The sequence below is a fragment of the Chelonoidis abingdonii genome, chromosome 8 (genome assembly GCF_003597395.2).
Source record: "Chelonoidis abingdonii isolate Lonesome George chromosome 8, CheloAbing_2.0, whole genome shotgun sequence".
Classification (NCBI taxonomy): domain Eukaryota; kingdom Metazoa; phylum Chordata; order Testudines; family Testudinidae; genus Chelonoidis; species Chelonoidis abingdonii.
In genome coordinates this window covers 88,514,213-88,531,949 of record NC_133776.1, presented here as the reverse complement: position 1 = coordinate 88,531,949, position 17,737 = coordinate 88,514,213, and the positions used below count along the sequence as shown (strand labels likewise).

General features: G+C 42.2%; 1 protein-coding gene and 1 long non-coding RNA gene across 2 annotated transcripts in view; one reads left to right on the top strand and one right to left on the bottom strand.

Annotated features, from left to right (window-relative positions):
* The window catches only part of LOC142047211 (uncharacterized), a 190,810-nt gene that overhangs the window by 165,695 nt on the left and 7,378 nt on the right, over positions 1-17,737 (bottom strand). The window lies entirely within an intron of this gene.
* Positions 17,287-17,737, top strand: part of VSIG1 (V-set and immunoglobulin domain containing 1) — a 35,758-nt gene continuing 35,307 nt past the window's right edge. The window contains 1 exon segment of the mRNA XM_032788207.2: positions 17,287-17,366. Coding sequence (XP_032644098.1) covers positions 17,318-17,366 — 49 coding nt within the window. The 5' untranslated portion in view covers positions 17,287-17,317.

The window sequence follows — 17,737 nt, the reverse complement described above, 5'->3', positions numbered from 1 at the left end:
CACAAAGCAGGCCACAGAACCCTACCCATCCACTTCTATACAACCCCAACCTATGTCCGAGTTATTGAAGTCTTCAAATTGTGGTTTGAAGACCTCAAGCTGCAGAGGTCCACAGCAAGTGACCCATGCCCTGCTGCAGGAAGGCAAAAAACCTCCAGGGCCTCTGCCAATCTGCCCTGGAGGAAAATTCCTTCCGACCCCAAATATGGCATCAGCTAAACCCTGAGCATGTGGCAAGACTCACCAGCCAGCACTCAGGAAAGACTCTCTGCGTAAACTCAGATCCATCCATTCCAACCATACCATCGCCTATCCTATCATACAATCCTCTCCATAAAATTTATCAAGCTTAGTCTTAAAGCCAGATATGTCTTTGCCCCCACTACTCTCTTGGAAGGCTGTTCCAGAACTTCACTCCTCTAATGGTTAGAAACCTTCGTCTAATTCAAGTCTAAACTTCCTAATGTCCAGTTTGTACCCATTTGTTCCTTGTGTCTACATTAGTACTAAAGCTTAAATAATTCCTCTCCCTCCCTATAGTTAATCCCCCTGATATATTTATATAGAGCAAGCATATCCCCCCGCAGCCTTCTTTGGCCAGGCTAAACAAGCCAAGCTCTTTGAGTCTCCTTTCATAAGGCAGGTTTTCCATTCCTCGGATCATCCTAGTAGCCCGTCTCTGAACCTGTTCCAGTTTGAATTCATCTTCCTAAACATGGGAGACCAGAACTGCACACAGTATTCCAGATGAGGTCTCATCAGTGCCTTATACAACGGTACTAACACCTCCTTATCTTTGCTGGAAATACCTCGCCTGATGCATCCTAAAACCGCATTTGCTTTTTTAACGGCCATATCTCATTGGCGGCTCATAGTTATCCTTCGATCAACCAATACTCCAAGGTCTCTCCTCCTCTGTTGTTTCCAACTGATGTGTCCCCAATGTATATCTAAAATTTCTTTTCATTAATCCCTAAGTGCATGACTTTGCACTTTTTACTATTAATTTCATCCTATTTACTATTACTCCAGTTTACAAGGTCTTCCAGATCTTCCTGTATTGTATCCCGGTCCTTCTCTGTGTTAGCAATACCCCCCAGCTTTGTGTCATCCGCAAACTTTATTAGCACATCCGCTCTTTGTGCCAGGTCAGTATAAAAAAGGTTAAATAAGATGGTCCCAAAACTGATTCTTGAGGAACTCCACTAGTAACCCTTCCAGCCTGCAAGTTCTCCCTTCAGTATGACCTGTTGGAGTCTCCCCTTTAACCAGTTCCTTATCCACTTTACAGTTTTCATATTCATCCCATCTTTTCCAATTTAACTAACATTCCCCATGTGGAACCGTGTCAAATGCCTTACTGAAGTCGAGGTAAATTAGATCTACTGCATTTCCTTTGTCTAAATAATCTGTCACCTTCTCAAAGAAGGAGATCAGTGCTTTGGCATGATCTACCTTTAGTAAAACCATGTTGTAATTTGTCCCAATTACCACTGACCTCAATGTCCTTAACTACTTTCTCCTTCAAAATTTTTTCCAAGACCTTACATACTACAGATGTCAAACTCTCCTCCAGGCTTTGTAACAACCTGTACAATGGAAATATTCTGACCCAGAGTGGGAGATACCATTGACTAGTAATTAAAATAGGAAACAGAGTCAGGTTAACAGACCCTGCCTCTATCTTACTGTGACCTTTGCCAAGTCACTTAACTCTCTGGATTTAGTTCACCACTGGTGTAACTCCAGTGAAGTCAATGAAGTGAAATGAGTAGTAAATTAGTTCTCTGTGCCTCATTTTATGCTCCTGAACGCGACAGAGGTGTCATGAGGCTAAGTTAAGTTTGTGTAAAGTGGTTTGAATGCCTCGGATGGAAGGTTGGAAGTTCAAAGTACTGTTATGATTAAGTGTATGCGTAGAACACCACTCTTTGGTTGCACTAGTGACAAATCTGAGCAAGAGGTGCAGTTACATGGCGGCCAGAAAAAGCAACTGCACGTTTTCCAACCCTACAGCCCCAGGCAAACATTTCATGTAATTCCAACCAGCCTAAATCCACCCTGGGTTCTGTCATTTGCAAAAAGAATTCTGGTGCTAACTCTGTGCATATTTGGCAAGCCAAGTAGTTCAGAACAGCACTTATCAGAATTAACCATGAAGAGGGACCAATCCTCTTCCCACTGAAATCAACAAATGTTTTTCCCATTGACTTCAGTGGAAGCTAGGTCAGGCCCAATTTAAAAAACCCAAATATTTCAATTTGTGCTGTACTCTGATTTCAGTAATTTGGCAAAAAGTCAGTGCTCAGCCTAACCACAGAGAAAAAGAGAGTGAGAGAGTGAGAGAGAGAGAAACGCAGTGGTTTGTCATTGTTTTGGAAGTTAGATACTTAGGGTAAATCTCCCATTGACTTAAATGGGAGCAGAGTTAGGCCAACACTGAGTGCTTTTGAAAATCTCACCCATAATGGCCCAGATCTTCAAGCCAATGTAAAGGGATATAGCTTACTGAGATCAACCCCAACCGAAAATCAGACCCAGCAGAGAGAGCATGTTTATTTTCCCGGAAATCTGTTCTGTTCAAGTATGTACCAGTAGGTCAACTCTGAAGCCACAAAAGTAGGATGTTAGTGACAGCCTGCAAATTGCATAGTTATAGCTGAATCATTAAACTATTAATAATATCTCTGATTGTCTATTTCCACTCAGTTAAATCTATTAGTTATAGGCTTATCAGAGATGCCTTAAATAAGAAACCATGTCCAGTGTGCAGCATGCTTCTCAAGGAGCAGCCTGTTCTGATTACATTTCCAAGTCTTCTGCAGACCTTTCATTCTAATTGTGATATATGCATCCACGCACACAAACCTTTGAACTGTGTATTTTAAGAGTTAGGTCTGACCTGTTTTGTTTTCTTGCTCTGATTCCAAAGTGCTATGTCAGATCTCATGAAGACACAATGATATTAGTGGCTTATGTGAACCATTCATGTGGTTATGTAAGACCGTGCAATGCATCACAGGCGTAGTTTAAGGTAATAGGAAAGAGCTTAACTAGGGCACTCAGTACTTGGTCGATCCCAGCTATTGAGAGAAACTAAGGGCCCGATTCTCAGCAATGCCCAGAAGAAGAAGAGGGTGTGAAATGTTCATTCGTGTTCCTACCTTGCAAGGGTGTTGCGAGGCTTTAATGAACTAATGTGTATAAAGCTTCTGAGATATCTGCCAGGAAGATGTTATATGTTATTATATGTATAGAGCCAAAAATATGCTATGTGCTTTAGAGACTTTCAATAAAAGAGGCTACATTGCTGTAAACATCTTAAAGTATAAAATAAGTAAATAAATGGGGGTGAGGGTTCTTTTTATTTGTCTTCTGGTTTCTGAGCCTTTAGGGTGCACACGTGGGTCATATTTTAAAGCTTTTCTCTGCAACTATAAGAGCTAGAAACTTACTTTAAAAAAATGGAAGCTGAGGTTCTCATGTAGCCCCATTTTTCCAGGAGCTAGGGCTTGAAGTAAAATATGACTCATGATTAAATCAAGGAAGCTGGCAGCACTAACATATCTCAGATGAAAGTTTTTCAAATGCAAAGATTCTTAGGCTGAAACAGAAGTAAAACACCAGACACTTCTGAATCCAAAGCATGTGATGCTGTGTTAAATGGTGTCCGCACACAACAATTGCACATGTTCCACTCCAATGTCCCACTTCCACAAGAACTTATGAATGTGCTTAACATTAAATGCATAAGTGGCGTTATTGATTTCTGTGGGGTTACTCACATGAATAAAATTAGGTCTGTGCATAAATGTTTGTAAAGTTAGGAGACTATTGGCTGTTGGTAACAAACACTAGCCTACCCACATTGGATTGAGTTACATATCAAATCCCAGTATTCTACTGTATGGTCATAAACTGGGTAAACTAATGAAAACAAAATCATTGGGAGGGGAATGAGCACTTAGAAGATGATTGCATAGAAAGAATCCACCTATACCACCAGTCTCCATATCAGGGCACAGAGAAAGAGATAACTCTGGCCTCATTATCAGCTACGTCAGCACAGTAGAATAAATATGTTTTTCCACCAGATTTTAAGACACTAATTTTGCCTGCAGTGATGTACATGGATGGATTGGAAGATTTTCAAGAGTGTCCTGTATGCTTTAACGTACAATGAATGCTAGAGGATTTTATAATTACTGTTATGATGTAAGTCACCAGATGGCGCTATTACACACAGTTTTACAACTGCTTTTCTTTGGCTTGTGAGCACTGTTCAGTGTTTGAATAAAAGCGGCATATTTGTTAGTTGGGTGTTGCAGTTTCTTTTTGAGAGTTGTTGTAAGCAGTAGGAGAGCTTGCTCTCCTCTTTAATCTCCCTGACAACAGTCAATTTTTGTGGCAGAGCTGCTCCTGGGGAACGGGGTGTTGGTGTTTTGGCTATGTCTCCTGAAAGAGAGGTTTACTTGACTGCTACTTGACCCCCTCTGTTCAAGGACTGATGTATACATATCATGAATAAAACAAGTTACACAAAGAATACCCAGATCTCCTGTCACTGATTTATCCTCTAGCAGGAAGCCGACCTGCAAGATGCACCTCTGGACAGAGAGGTGACAACTGTAACTACACCAGTGCAGACAGTACTGCTGCTTTATTGACTCATTTAAATCAACATTTCTCTCATTTCTCTGGGCAACATGATCAGATATCAGCACGCCACAAGGTTACATTCAAGCTATCACTAGTATTTATGGGATTTCCAGCTGATATCACAATGATATCTCATTCTCCACACACATTCACCACAGGATAATAAAACTTAGGTGCTATCAAAGAATTAGAAGAACACAAAACAAAAGATCAGAGTCTTGCTCTGCTGCTGTCTGCCAAAGGCACCTCAAAGACTTGACAAGAAAATGACACTGCATTTTAGGTTCAATGCAACCAGTTTGCTTTAGATTGTTGTTATGATCAGGATAGTGCAGCTCGCTGTACTACAAATGTGCTGTTGCAGGATCTCATAACCAAAACAATTAATTAGAATAAGAATGATGAGATTGCTATCAAAGCAGGATTTAAAAGGTCCAGTCATTGATGAAACGATTAAAAATCTCTTCCTATGGCAAACGTTGGTGTGAAAAGAAGGAAAATTAAAAACCTGAATAATAGAATTTAGATATGGAGAAGGCCTATTAGATCATCTGTTGCCCCCTACTTAGGTAAACTCGATCCCTACAGCACATTTCCTAGTGTTCTACCAGTCCAACTTTAACAGCCACAACCCTTAGGAAAATATTCCATGGTTTGTTACTTCTTAATTGCATCCCATTAGTTATAGTCATTTGACCAACTCTAAATAATTCCTCTCTCTCTTTGGTGTTTATAACCTTCATGTATTTGTAGACTGTTACCATATTCTCTTCCTTTGTCACCAAGGAAAGCTATGTACGTTCATTCCCCATAAATCAATCTCCTTATGCCCCTAGCCATTTTTGTCTCTGAGCTCCCTACATCTGCTCAGGATCTTTCTGGGAGTGATGATATAACAATGTCATAGGGCAAAGACACCCCATACTGCTGCTCCCTGCCTTAGTTTCCATTCTGTGGGTCTCCAGAGTCAACACATATGAGACTGAGCTGGAGGTGTGGCCTAGCCTTCCAGCCCAGCCACAAACAAACGTAACCCCTTCCAGGGTACTAAGAGTTCAATGAAAAAGTTCCAACAAACAGAAAGATTCTTCTGCCCTTCAGGGACTTCTCTTCAACCCTACTTTGGGCCATGTTCCCTGACCCTTTCTAGGCTACTTCAGAGAGTCATTCTGGCTCTGGGATAGAGCACTCAGCCCACTGGGCTCCATTCCTGGCATCCTTCCCTGCTCTGGTATAGAGCACTGAACTCCCAGGTTGGTTCTCACGGAGTTTCTGGCCACCTAGCTCAGGGCCTTCCCCAAGAGTTTACCTGCATCTTGTGGTTCCAACTTCCATCCTGATCTCTCTTAGCCCTTTCCTAAGGCTCTGCTGTCCCCCCCCGCCTCCCCGCCGCATCAGGCTGGGATGCAGCTAACTAATTGTGGCCCTGCTGTGGCTGCTCTTATATCCCTTTAAAGGGGCCAGGCACTCTGTGACATGTTAAAAAAAAAGTGTTAACAGGAACAAGATAACGATGGTTGTTAAAGCTGATTGGTGCCTTATTTGTATACAGATTTTAAATGCTTGTGGTATTCGCATAAGGACTGTTTCTTCCCGATCAATCTGCCTCCTGGCTTGAGGTATCTCCATGCATGGCTGCTTTGGAAGCAGAAGGTGTGCTGCTAGGGGACTGTGTTTTTTAAAAGCTGCTCAATAATCGCTTGTTTGACAGTCCACAAATCTGGGCAGCAAGATGATCTAGTTGTCCTGAAGGCCTCAAATAAGTGAGGTAAGATAGCTTTGAATGCATACATCTGTGTCATGTAAGACAGGGAAAGACTGGAGAATAGCAACCACTATTTTATACCTGAATCAGAGAGCAGAGTGAGGTGCCATGGTCACCATGAATGGATTGCTTCTTTTGTTAGTTGTTAACCACACAATCATGAGACAAACAGTGTAGCAGAGCAGGACACAGTAGCAGGAGAAAGAGAAATACCAGTAAGGGGAGGCAGACTTCAGTCTCAGGATGCGCGCAAGGAAAAATCCCAAGCGAGTATTTCTTCGGCAGACAAGAGAGAACTGTAGCTCTGAGGGAAAAGATGACGATACATTATATTTTTTCAGGGAAGAAATGAAAAAATCAATGCATTTCTAGCGGATCTAGACTCATTTAGAGATGAGGCGGAGCTACAATGTTTGGATGCAAAACAGAATGTTTCCTCCTGGCTTTGTTACATGAATGCAAAACCAGAGTAAGTGAGAGGTGAATCAGGCCCACAGTATTTAGATCCTGAATTTTGATTTAGCCCACTGTGGAGACACAGATCAGCTATGACGTTTGGATCAGATTGAACATGGAAAGGCGTCAGCAAGACATCTTCTGTAACATGACTAAAGTAAAAACTTACTGAGGCTCCACTTCAGTAAGCTTAGAGGCATATATTTAGCATTTTGCAATACAATGCACATGTGCAAAGGAACAGATGAGACTGCTGTGTGAACCTTAACTCTGCATTTTCTGACTTCTGTGCAACTAAATTCCCAGGGCCAGATCCTAGCTGCAATAAATCAGCACCACTCCGCTAACTTCAGTGGTGATATGTCAATGTACAGCTGTCCCTCAGTATTGCCAACCCCAAATATTTAACAAAATTAATCAGTCAAACCCCTGTAATCATGAGATTGGCTTTAAAACCAAGACTTTTAAAAAATAATACATTCTAGGTTACTTTAATTTACTGTCTGGTTCCTCAGCCGTAAGATACACTTGCTCCAAGCTTTTCTTTGCAACCAGGAGGGTTAGTAACTGACCTTTGTTTTAAATGATAGATGAGATTCTCTGAGAATCACATTACTCCAGAAGCTGGGGCTTTAAGAAAAGCATCAGATATCACTAGAGTTGACAACAGTACGACTTCTGTGTTGCATTAATATGAACTTGACTAAAGCATAAACGTAAAGGAGGTGCAAAACCGTTAGTTCCATTGTAATTGTACCTGTTTTATAACAGGTTTACATTTGGTCCTGGGAGGCAAAAAAAAATCACAATTAATTTCTTGCACTTGTTCAAATAGTCAAGGGGCTGCTAAATGAAGTTGTTACCATGGCCAGCTGCAGCTCTTTTGCCTCCCCAAGTGGTGAAGCGGGGAAAAAAAAAAGATAAACCCAATTGGCGGTACTTTGGCGGCAGCTCAATCATGCTGCTTCCTTCTTTGGCGCAATTCGGCGGAGGGTCTTTTGCTCCCTCTCATCCTCTTCAGCGGCTCTTCAGTGGCAGCTCAAAGAGGAAGAGAGGGAGTGAGGGACCCGAATTGCCTCCGAAGACCCGAACATGCCGCCCCTTTCCATTGGCCGCCCCAAGCACGTGCTTCTTTCTCTGGTGCTTAGAGCTGGCCCTGGTTGTTACATCCATTCTTAAACCAAAGACTTTTTTCATTTTAAATGTACGGTAGATGCTGCACTTCAGTTTCCATATCTTCCAAACCAAGTTCTAGAAACAGCATTCAGTTAACCATGTCAGGAACGGTTTAGTCATGTAATGTGCAATTGCATGAGACAAATTTTTAAAACAGAACTTTCTAGTTGATAAAGCTAATAGTCTATCTAATCCCCAAATCCCTTGAAATATGAATCTTTTATTTTGTTTGGCTTCAGAAGTTAATCTCAACTACAAAACGGTTCTAGCAACCCAGGCTAACTGTGCATACTGAAAAGATTATGTGTCAAGCAAAAAAGAAAAAGAAAGCCAGACCCCAGCACAGAATCAGTTCACTGTAACGACTTAAGTTTACTTTGATTTTGTCACCACCATGGAACAAGTAAGCTGATTCTTTTACATTGGCCCTTTTCAATAAGCAGCGCGCTGGCTTGTGAATCATTACTGTGTGAAATGAGCTAACCAGAACACTCTTAAAAGTCTAGCATGCAGGAAGTGCTGAACTGTTTGCTTACCTATCCAGGGAAACTAAGCAAGAGAGTAAAAGTCATCTTTTATATCAAAATAATTGCACTGCAAAATTTTTCTCCAAATGGACAATAACTAAAATTCCAATGCCCAATCTTATCAACAGTTTCAAGTGGGAGTTTCATGGCCATGACAAATGCAGATTTGGCCCCTACTTCATTCCTGAAATATCTCAATTGTAAAAGGACTTTCAAAAAACTAGGGGGTGTCACTATCAGCTAGTTCCCAGTTCTTAAGTATTTGTCCCAGGAAAGGAGGTGGAGGGAGAAGATAGAAAATATTACAGTCAACCTTGAAGATTAAGGGCCTGATTCTGAAGTCATTGCATACGCAAAACTCCCACTGACTTCAATGGGAGTAACATTAGGTTATGGGTCAGCAGATTTACTAAGAACCATATAGTGTCCTCGGTATGTATTCGCAGCTGAGAGTTCAAATAAGCACATGGATACAGCATTACTCTGGCTAGAAGAGATCTCCCACCCAGGGCTCAGCTGGTGAACACTGACTTCTTGCCACAGATTAAAGGTCTGATCCTGGAAGGTGCTGAAGACCTCAGGCAAAGTGCTGACCACATTCATCTTCCTTCGACGTCAGAGGAAATTGAGTGTGCTTATCAGGAAGCACTCTGCAGCTCTCAAGGTCAGGCCCTTATTAAACTAACTTCTTTGTTTCAATAGTTTAACAGGTGGAAGTACTTCCTCATGCATTCAAAGCCCTGATGTAGCCTGGCAAGTTTTATGCAAGCAGCAACAGATATCAGCAAAGTATGTGTGTGGGGGTCCTCTTTTAGATTGCACTTGAGATCCAGAGAAAGCCAATTATCTTGTAGTAGCTAAGAAGGGATGATAAAGACAAGGTTATTCTGTGAAAGGATTCAAGCCTATTCCATGGTTCAAGATGGTTACCAGACAGATAATGAGTGATGAGAAGAGATAAAACTCTAATCTGTCCAGACTCACAAGTAGCAGAGACATATTTCTGTGAGGCTGCATTCCACACAGATTTCACTTATTTATTTTGATAAATAACAATGATAAATGCCCAGCCAGGCCTTTGAGCTCTCCCAACAATTGCAATTCACATTCATTAAAATACAACAGCAGATAGTAACAGAGTGCTCATCAATAATCAAAGGATCCTCACTTACAACTTGTACCTCCTAGTCACCCGCTTCTCCAATCTCAAGAGAAAATTTCGGTTTGCAGTGTGTCCAGGTTAATAGAGCTGATGGACCAGAGAAAGAAGTGCATTCCAAAGTCAATGGATATTTATTGAGAACATACTATAACCCACTCTCCCTTACTTGAGTCAAGGGAACTCCGGCTCATGTGCCTCCAGTGATCACAACCATGGCAATATGGCATAGGGTGAGAGATGGGCCCTCAAATAACTAGACCTCAAGCCATTTAGGCCTGAGCTCCACTGGGGAGCTCACAGGCAGCTAGCGAGATTGCAAAGGCCTCGAATTATGCGCTGTTTCTGCACAACCCTGTATATTAAGCACGTTGCCACATTCTGGATCAGCTTCAGCTTCTGAATGGCCAGAACATATAGTCCCCACCAGACTCCAGGTGACAAAGGCAAGAATAGTGTTAGCAAGGCAACTAAGGAAGTAGCTGCACTCGGTTTGCCAGGCACAGATGGAGAAATGCTTTCCTGGCCACAGCTGCTACCCGAGCATCCAGTAGCAGCCTTGGACTAAGACACCTAAACTACAAACTTTGTTCATACATGGCAGCTGAGGGGAGGGAAGATGTTTTTCCCTAACCCCTGGTGAATCCTGTTCACTCAGGATCTATACGGGCTTGTGGGCACCCATTTACCCGCTCTGTGGGATTTACACATGAGCTCTTTTAGTCAGTTGGTATGCTATTCCTTTAATACACTCTTTGCTGTATCAGCAGGGATGTCCTGGAACCAAATCCTTGGCAAAAATCTCACAATTAGCTCCACCACGATGATCCAACGTCCTTATGTACATGAACACAAAATCACTTCAGAGCCCCCAAACCTGCCCAGACATCATCTACGGTTGTCCCTCTTCTCTTATACTGGTTGTGAAAAGAATTAGTGTGGATGCTGAAGTTATTTGCTTTAGAGATTTTCCCCACTCCTCCCATCTCCATTAGATTTGCAGCAATGAAAACAGTGCTACCAGAGTGGCACTGTGAATTATGTCCTCTTTATCACTCTCATTTTGACATCTACTTGTGTGGCCCTGCAGGAATGTAACTTTGCAGTGATGTAATATTTATCTGCTACGGCTTTTACAGAGGACACAGAATTCTCTTGGATTTTGCAGTTGTCAGTCAGGGGAAGGGTTATTTTCTTTGCTAGCTTCCACGCAGTCTGATGTTTACCTTCACCCCACCAACCATTCAGCTTGCTGGAGGTCTGCTTGGTTTTTTTTACTTTGCTTTCTGTTTCTAGGTTTGCATAGAATAGCTTTTCAGGTACAGCTCCATGTTACAGCTCTGTTTCTTTTGCTGCCATTTGAAGATGAGACGTCATTGTGGGAGATGTCTGAGGGAAAGATTGGTTTCATTTTGGTTTGTGTCTGACTTAGTTATCTGCACCTTCAGTTAGATCAGCAAACAAGCTGAAAGTTTGCAATCTGCCCCTTTTCCCTGGTTTGGAGGAGGAGGACGTTGTCCTTGACTTCGAAGGACGAGGGTACATTATATCTCAGCATGAGCAAAATTTTCCCTGATTTATTGCCAGTAAGGACATATCTGGAATTATTATGAACAGTAATAATTTGCACTTCAATTGCCCTTTTTATCCAAAGACCTCAAAGTGCTTTGCAACCTTTAATTAGGTAAGCCTGGCATCCCATCTGCGAAGTGGATAAAAGATATCTACACTTCTCACACCCCGAACTGCAGCCACCTCTCAGGTGAAACATGGTGATCTTGTAACGGCACACAGTAACAGTCTGTGAGAGGAAGTGAAGAAGAATGGTATATTCAACTGAAAGTGCAGGGAGAATTTAAAGACCTCAAGCTGGAATTTAGGCAGAACTCTGAGGTCAACACTAAAATTACCATGGAATCTTGAACAACACTCTATATTTCAGCAGGATCTCAAATATGTCTCAGGGAAAAGATGGCACCTTTGGCATTGCAGTGCCCCTGAGTATCATGTTGGGCCATTGGTTCATCTACTGAATTGCCCACACCATCTTCAGTGCCCCTTGGTGAACCCTGCTCCAAGAAAACGCTCTCCCACCCCTGCTTAACTTGTGAGATCTGGCTGGAATGCAGCACCAGGTGACAGAGCTGCTCATGATATTGTGAGGGTTATCCCTGGGGATAACATTAATAATTGGGGGGTGGAGGGGTGGAAGAGAGGCCTGGGTAAATGTATTAATAAATACACTGCATGCCCCCCAGCACATCAATCAGCTGGTGGTTGCAGCTTTCATGTAATTTTCAGTAGCAGTTTCTGGAAGGCAATATTGCAAGACACGGCACTGGTGTCCGTGTTCAGAAACTGCTCTGCCTTTCCCAGAAAGCCCACTTCTGAGACGCTGGCTCAGTGCGTTACACAGAATCATAGAATATCAGGGTTGGAAGGGACCTCAAGAGGTCATCTAGTCCAACCCCCTGCTCAAAGGAGGACCAATCCCCAGACATGAAGGAACCTACCAAGTCTTGAGGGAGCAAAGCTACACACTCCCTGCAGCCTGACAATACAATTGAATTCCTCTCTGAGAGGGTCTCATTTTCTGTTTGCGGACTAAACCAAATGGAAAGGTAAAGATAGCATGTCCTCTTAGAGATGCTTCTGGTGGGTGAGTGTCATGTTGTGGCTTCTTGCCAGCAAGATTAAATATAAATCCATTGGAGGCCTTTTTCCTAAATAAATTGCAAGCTGATGCTTGTCAATGGAAGTACAAAGAGATCACACAAGGTCTGACCCTGGGAGGTGCTGAGCATCTGCAACCTCCATTGACTTCAAGGAGAATTGCAAGTATTTGGCACCCTCTAGGATCAGGCTTGTTAGTTTCTAAAACATTCTCTATGTAGTGTCATCCCACTGTATTGAAGGCATTTCAGGCATTTGCATTACTAGTGGACAATTTTTTTCTTTACTAATTTACTAAAAAACACATTTTAAACCAGAAATTTAGTGCTGGGGGTGGGAGGGTATCTATATTCCACTGCAAGTCAGTGAGAGTGAGGTGCCTCACTGCCATTTGTGCCAATTAAAATCTTCCCCTGACAGCCCTGGAAAACAAAGATGTTGATTTAGCCACAGAACAGGTATAGAGTGGGCAGCTCCAGGGCAGGTTGCTACCTTGCCAGTGTCTCAACCCTGGAGAAGCCCCCTCTAGGGATGAAGGTGAACTCTCTGTGGTGTTACATGAAGAGGCTGAAACTGCCACCAAGGCAATTATAGATGATAATAAACCAATTTGTTTAATATATTACACACGCGGCAGTGGAAAATATATACAACAGAGCAGAAGAAATAGCTTCAGTCGTTATCCAATACACAACCCCCTGCGTTTAGGCCTGATATTTATTTTGTTCTAGGATATAGAAAAAATGTACGTAATTATTAGTGATGGGCTGAAAACCTCAGAGAAAGGTTTGGGCCTGGATATGAACCTTCCCCAGCCCCTAAGGTTCAGGATGTTCCAAGGACACTTAGTGAGTTAGAGCTAATGGATTGAAGTTGGATTCAGGAAGCTTAGGAGGATTTGGACTTGGGGTTCTGGTTTGGGTCCCTCTCTGATACCATAACTAACCACTGGTCAACAACTAACCCTGCACACCAGGGTTACATGGAACTTTGTGGCAGAAGTGGAATCAAAACCCAGATTCTCCTGCTCCAAAAGCACAGGCCCCCCTACCAATTAAACTAAAGGAGAATCTCCAGTTGATGTTAGCAGCATTCAGCCTGTGATATGCCCATGAGAAATTCTGATTCCATAGAGTGGAAGGCAGGACTACACGTAAACACTAGCCCACACAGCACAATACAATGTGTTTCAAGAAGGAGGAGTTACCTTATAAATAATCATCAAATGCAGCAAGGAGAAATGATAAAGTATTGCACAGAATAAAATATTTTTCTGATCAATGCATTTTGATTTATCCTAGCTTGGTGCGGCCCACAATACATGGTTTGTATAATCAGATCATTTACTGATCATCAGTCTTTGGAGAGCTACCAGACATTTCATCAGTTAACTCCAAACCACCTTGAGGTAAAGAACACTCTAGGCACCATTATATAAGAAATTTTTTTAGACATCAAATGATGCTGTACAGTAGCACGCAATCTGTCATGTGCATTTGAAAGTCAACCTAATGATGGATTTAGGGGCTTAAAGAAATTCAAATTCTGCACTTGTATGAAACTTAATTAAATTCTTCTGTTCATCCACTGCAATCAGATATCATGCTGAACTTGGGAACTCTGTGAAGCAGGTTCTACTCTGTTTTTGGTGTCTTCGAGGGATAACTTATTTAGCATATTTCAGAAACACAAAGGGCTTATAGGGCTGCAGAGCTTAGTCCAGCCAAATGTGGAGTTACTCAGGAAGTTTTATTAATTAGTCAAAGCCATGGCTTCATATAGAAATAACCAGCCTTGAAGTATCATATAAGTGCTTGTCTGGGGACTGGATGGACGGGCTGCTACCTTCCCACGAGTATGTGGCTGTGGGGTTTGTTTTTTAATGAGTAATGTTTGTGTTTGCAGAGGGTCTAAATGGGAATTATTTAAGAGTGGACCTTCCTGAGTGTGATTCAGTGTACACAGGTTTGAGTCACATAGTCTGTTAACATGCAGTTCCTGGTACTGGCCCTTTCCATTTTCCATCTTATCTTTAGATAAGAGTTACCGCTCCACCTGCTGCAAACTAACTAATCCTCATTGTTGAAAATGTCTACACTTATCTGAAGGAAAGCTGAGCCACTGCGGAAGCTGGAGCCTCCATTTCATGGAAGAATGATTTGAATATTCAAAACAAAAAAATAGAGAGAAGTTGCTTTGTACACGGTGACATCTTTCTACTGTGATTCCCACAGACATTGTTACAGTTTATTGTGTGAGAAATATCATAGATCCTGGCGGGTTCTATCTGTCATCTTCACAAGAGACTCATCCAAAGAGGCTGGCTGGACTAGGAGACTAATAATAGGATATACACCATTTCACTTCTAGGTTGTGAAACCAGCCCATGCTGGCCAGGGCCAAAAGTTCTTGGCTGTTTGATGGCGTGTGTGAAACGGGATTGATGGCTGCAGTTCAGTGTCTAGTAAACCTCATATCACACAAGTCACCACCGCTGTTGGCACTGATTGGCAACCTTGTTGCCAGGCTCATCCACGTGTCCCTCATTGGTGGGGAAGTTGTGCTGCTGGCTGTGGATAAACCGAGAACATCCTCCTCCAGGGGATATAAAACTATCGCCTTTCACAGCACTGAATTCACACAAAAAGCAAAGTAAAGAGAGGGGAAAAGAAAAAAACCCACTCAGCGAGGCTCTCTGCATGAGAGTCAGACAAAAGAGAGGCATTTGGGCTATAAATGACAGGGAATTAGAGGAAGATACAGGCCCTTGGGCCATGCAGGTACATGCTGACCTGCAGGTAGGGACAGCAATCTTTCTTAGCGTCATCTTGCCTGCTGCATGATAAGTAATTTAAGAGCTCCTAGTCAGATTCTCTGCTGGGGGAATCCTGGCAAGGCTACCCACAAAGGAGCAAAGCAGTATAATAATGGGGCTACATAATACTGCAGGCTATAACTCAGTGGTTATGTAAGTTACAGAGATCCTTTGTCAGGATGTCCGCTGCCTCCGAACAGGTACCAGGTACAATAGCATAGGCTCCCTCCTTAGCATGTATTCTGCCTACAGTGTGCACCGGCAGATCCTATGAAAATCAACAGGTGCTTCCCATGTGCATTTGTGGGCAGAATTTGGCCCTAAATGTTTTACTTGGGAATGGGTCAATATCTTGAATTTGACCACTTTTATATTTCAAGAAGGACTTGGGGTGGGATTTGAGTCCCAGAATCTACAGCTGCCCCTCTAGGTCAGCTCTCATGAAGTCACCGTTCCAGGGATAAAATGGGGAAAATATTGGTTCTCTGTAGGAACGTTGTGAGGAGCATGAAGTAGGAAAAATGAACACTTTATCTAGTGCTTATCGAAGTGATCCTTGGAAGAATAATATCAAATCCTGACATTTGTCCAGAGCATACCCAAAGACAGAGCAAAAATATGTTGGGGGGGGGGGGAAAGAGGGGATATTCAGGCATTTTTCAGCTATAGAAATATTGGAACATAGACTAGAATTCACCTAACTTGGTCAGATCAATGGGCCATCAAATCTGATCACCTGTAGTGATAGGCACAGATTACCAAGCATGCACCCAGAGTCATGCATTCACAAAGTTTGGGGGAGGAGCTTGAGTCTTAGGGTTTGGTTCACGCCCACTTCCAGTACCCCATCTATACATGTGGCCTTATGCATAGAAGAAAGGCAGCACTGCCTTCTGTCATGCATCCACCTAAATGTACAATGTTGCACAACTGGAAACAACTCTAATCGTCACAACTTGTGATTCTGAATCAATATCAACCGAAGTGGATGGAATAAAGAATGGAGAGCCAGGTCCTGCAAGAGTTGAAGCACCCACAGCTCCTGGTGAATTTCACTGACTCCCACTTTGCCGTCACAGAATGTAGTGTCTTACAAAAAGGGATGAGCATGGTTATTTTCATGTGGGGAAACTGAGTCACAGGGCCATAAAATGACTTGCCTAAAGTCACCAGCAGAGCCAAGAACAGAAGCCAGGTCATCAAGTCCTAAACTCTGTCCACTGGACTACCCTGATTTCCTGCTAAGTTCTGGAGGTGGTGGATATAGGCGGAATATGCAGCCAGACTCTCTTAAGGACCTAGCTGGAGAGTCTGATCTGCAAGGAAGCTACGTCCCTTTACCTTGATGGCAATGATTTTGTTAACTCTTTGTAACAAAACAAAATAAAATCATAGTGCAATTTTCTTATCAAATTTGTTAGCACCATCCAAGTGCATGGATCAAAATCAAATATATTCCATTATTTAAAAACAAATAGGCTCCTTTAATTTTATTTTAGGCTGTTGTCCCTTGTATGGGCTCCCTGTAGATGTTTCAAAGCAGAATTATGCATGAAAGCACAGCGTAGCATTTCTATATAACTACGTGCTTCCATTTTTCAAACATACTCAAAGCATTATTGCCACGGGATCCATTTTTCAAAACAAACAGTAGAATTTTTTCTTAACGAGGCATAAGAGCCAAATTCTGTCACCTTTATTCACCAGGGGCAAAATTCTGCTATCTGTACTCATGTTGAGTAGTACTTTACAAGGAGTCCCACTGGAAGTACTTGTGAAGCCAAGTATTGCCTTGGCATGAGTAATGGTGGTAGAACCTAACCCTGTGCGATTTGCAGAATTCTAGGGTTTATTATTAACAAGTGTCTCAGGCGCACACACCCCATGAAATGGTTTCAACTGAACAGTCACAAACTACTCTGAGAAAGGTCTATAGATGATAAAGGAGGAAAACGAAAAAGCCTGTTGACTCGTTGATATGCTGCTGATAAGGAAAACAAAAAAACCCACTTAAAAAAAAAATCAGTTGAGTTTTAGTCCATGTAAGCAGCAGCATCTGGGTTCTTTTCTCTCCTGACTTCGAGAAGATGTTTGCAACAATGCTGAAGATATTTGCAATTATAGCAGCCCTTTCAGGTGAGAAAAACAAAGGACATAAATAAAATAGCAGGTGAACTTTGCCAGCAAAGTATGAGTACATCAGAAATTTACTTCTAGCTGGAATGAAAACTGTGGGGATGATCCAAAGAAAATATCTTGTGCAATCGTAACAGACAGAATAGCGATTTAGTATTTTGTCTTAAGATACTATTTTAGCATTGCCTACTGTAAATTAATGCTTTGTTGCTTTAAATTGAGTAGGAGGCAAGAGCAAGCTTTAACGTTTTCCGGACATCTCAAAATTAGATTTGTTCGCGCTGTTGTTGTGTTTCTGCGGGCTATATCCTTGAGAAATAATGACTTGGTGATGTTGGGCCCATGTTTCACTTTAAGCATGTGAATAATCC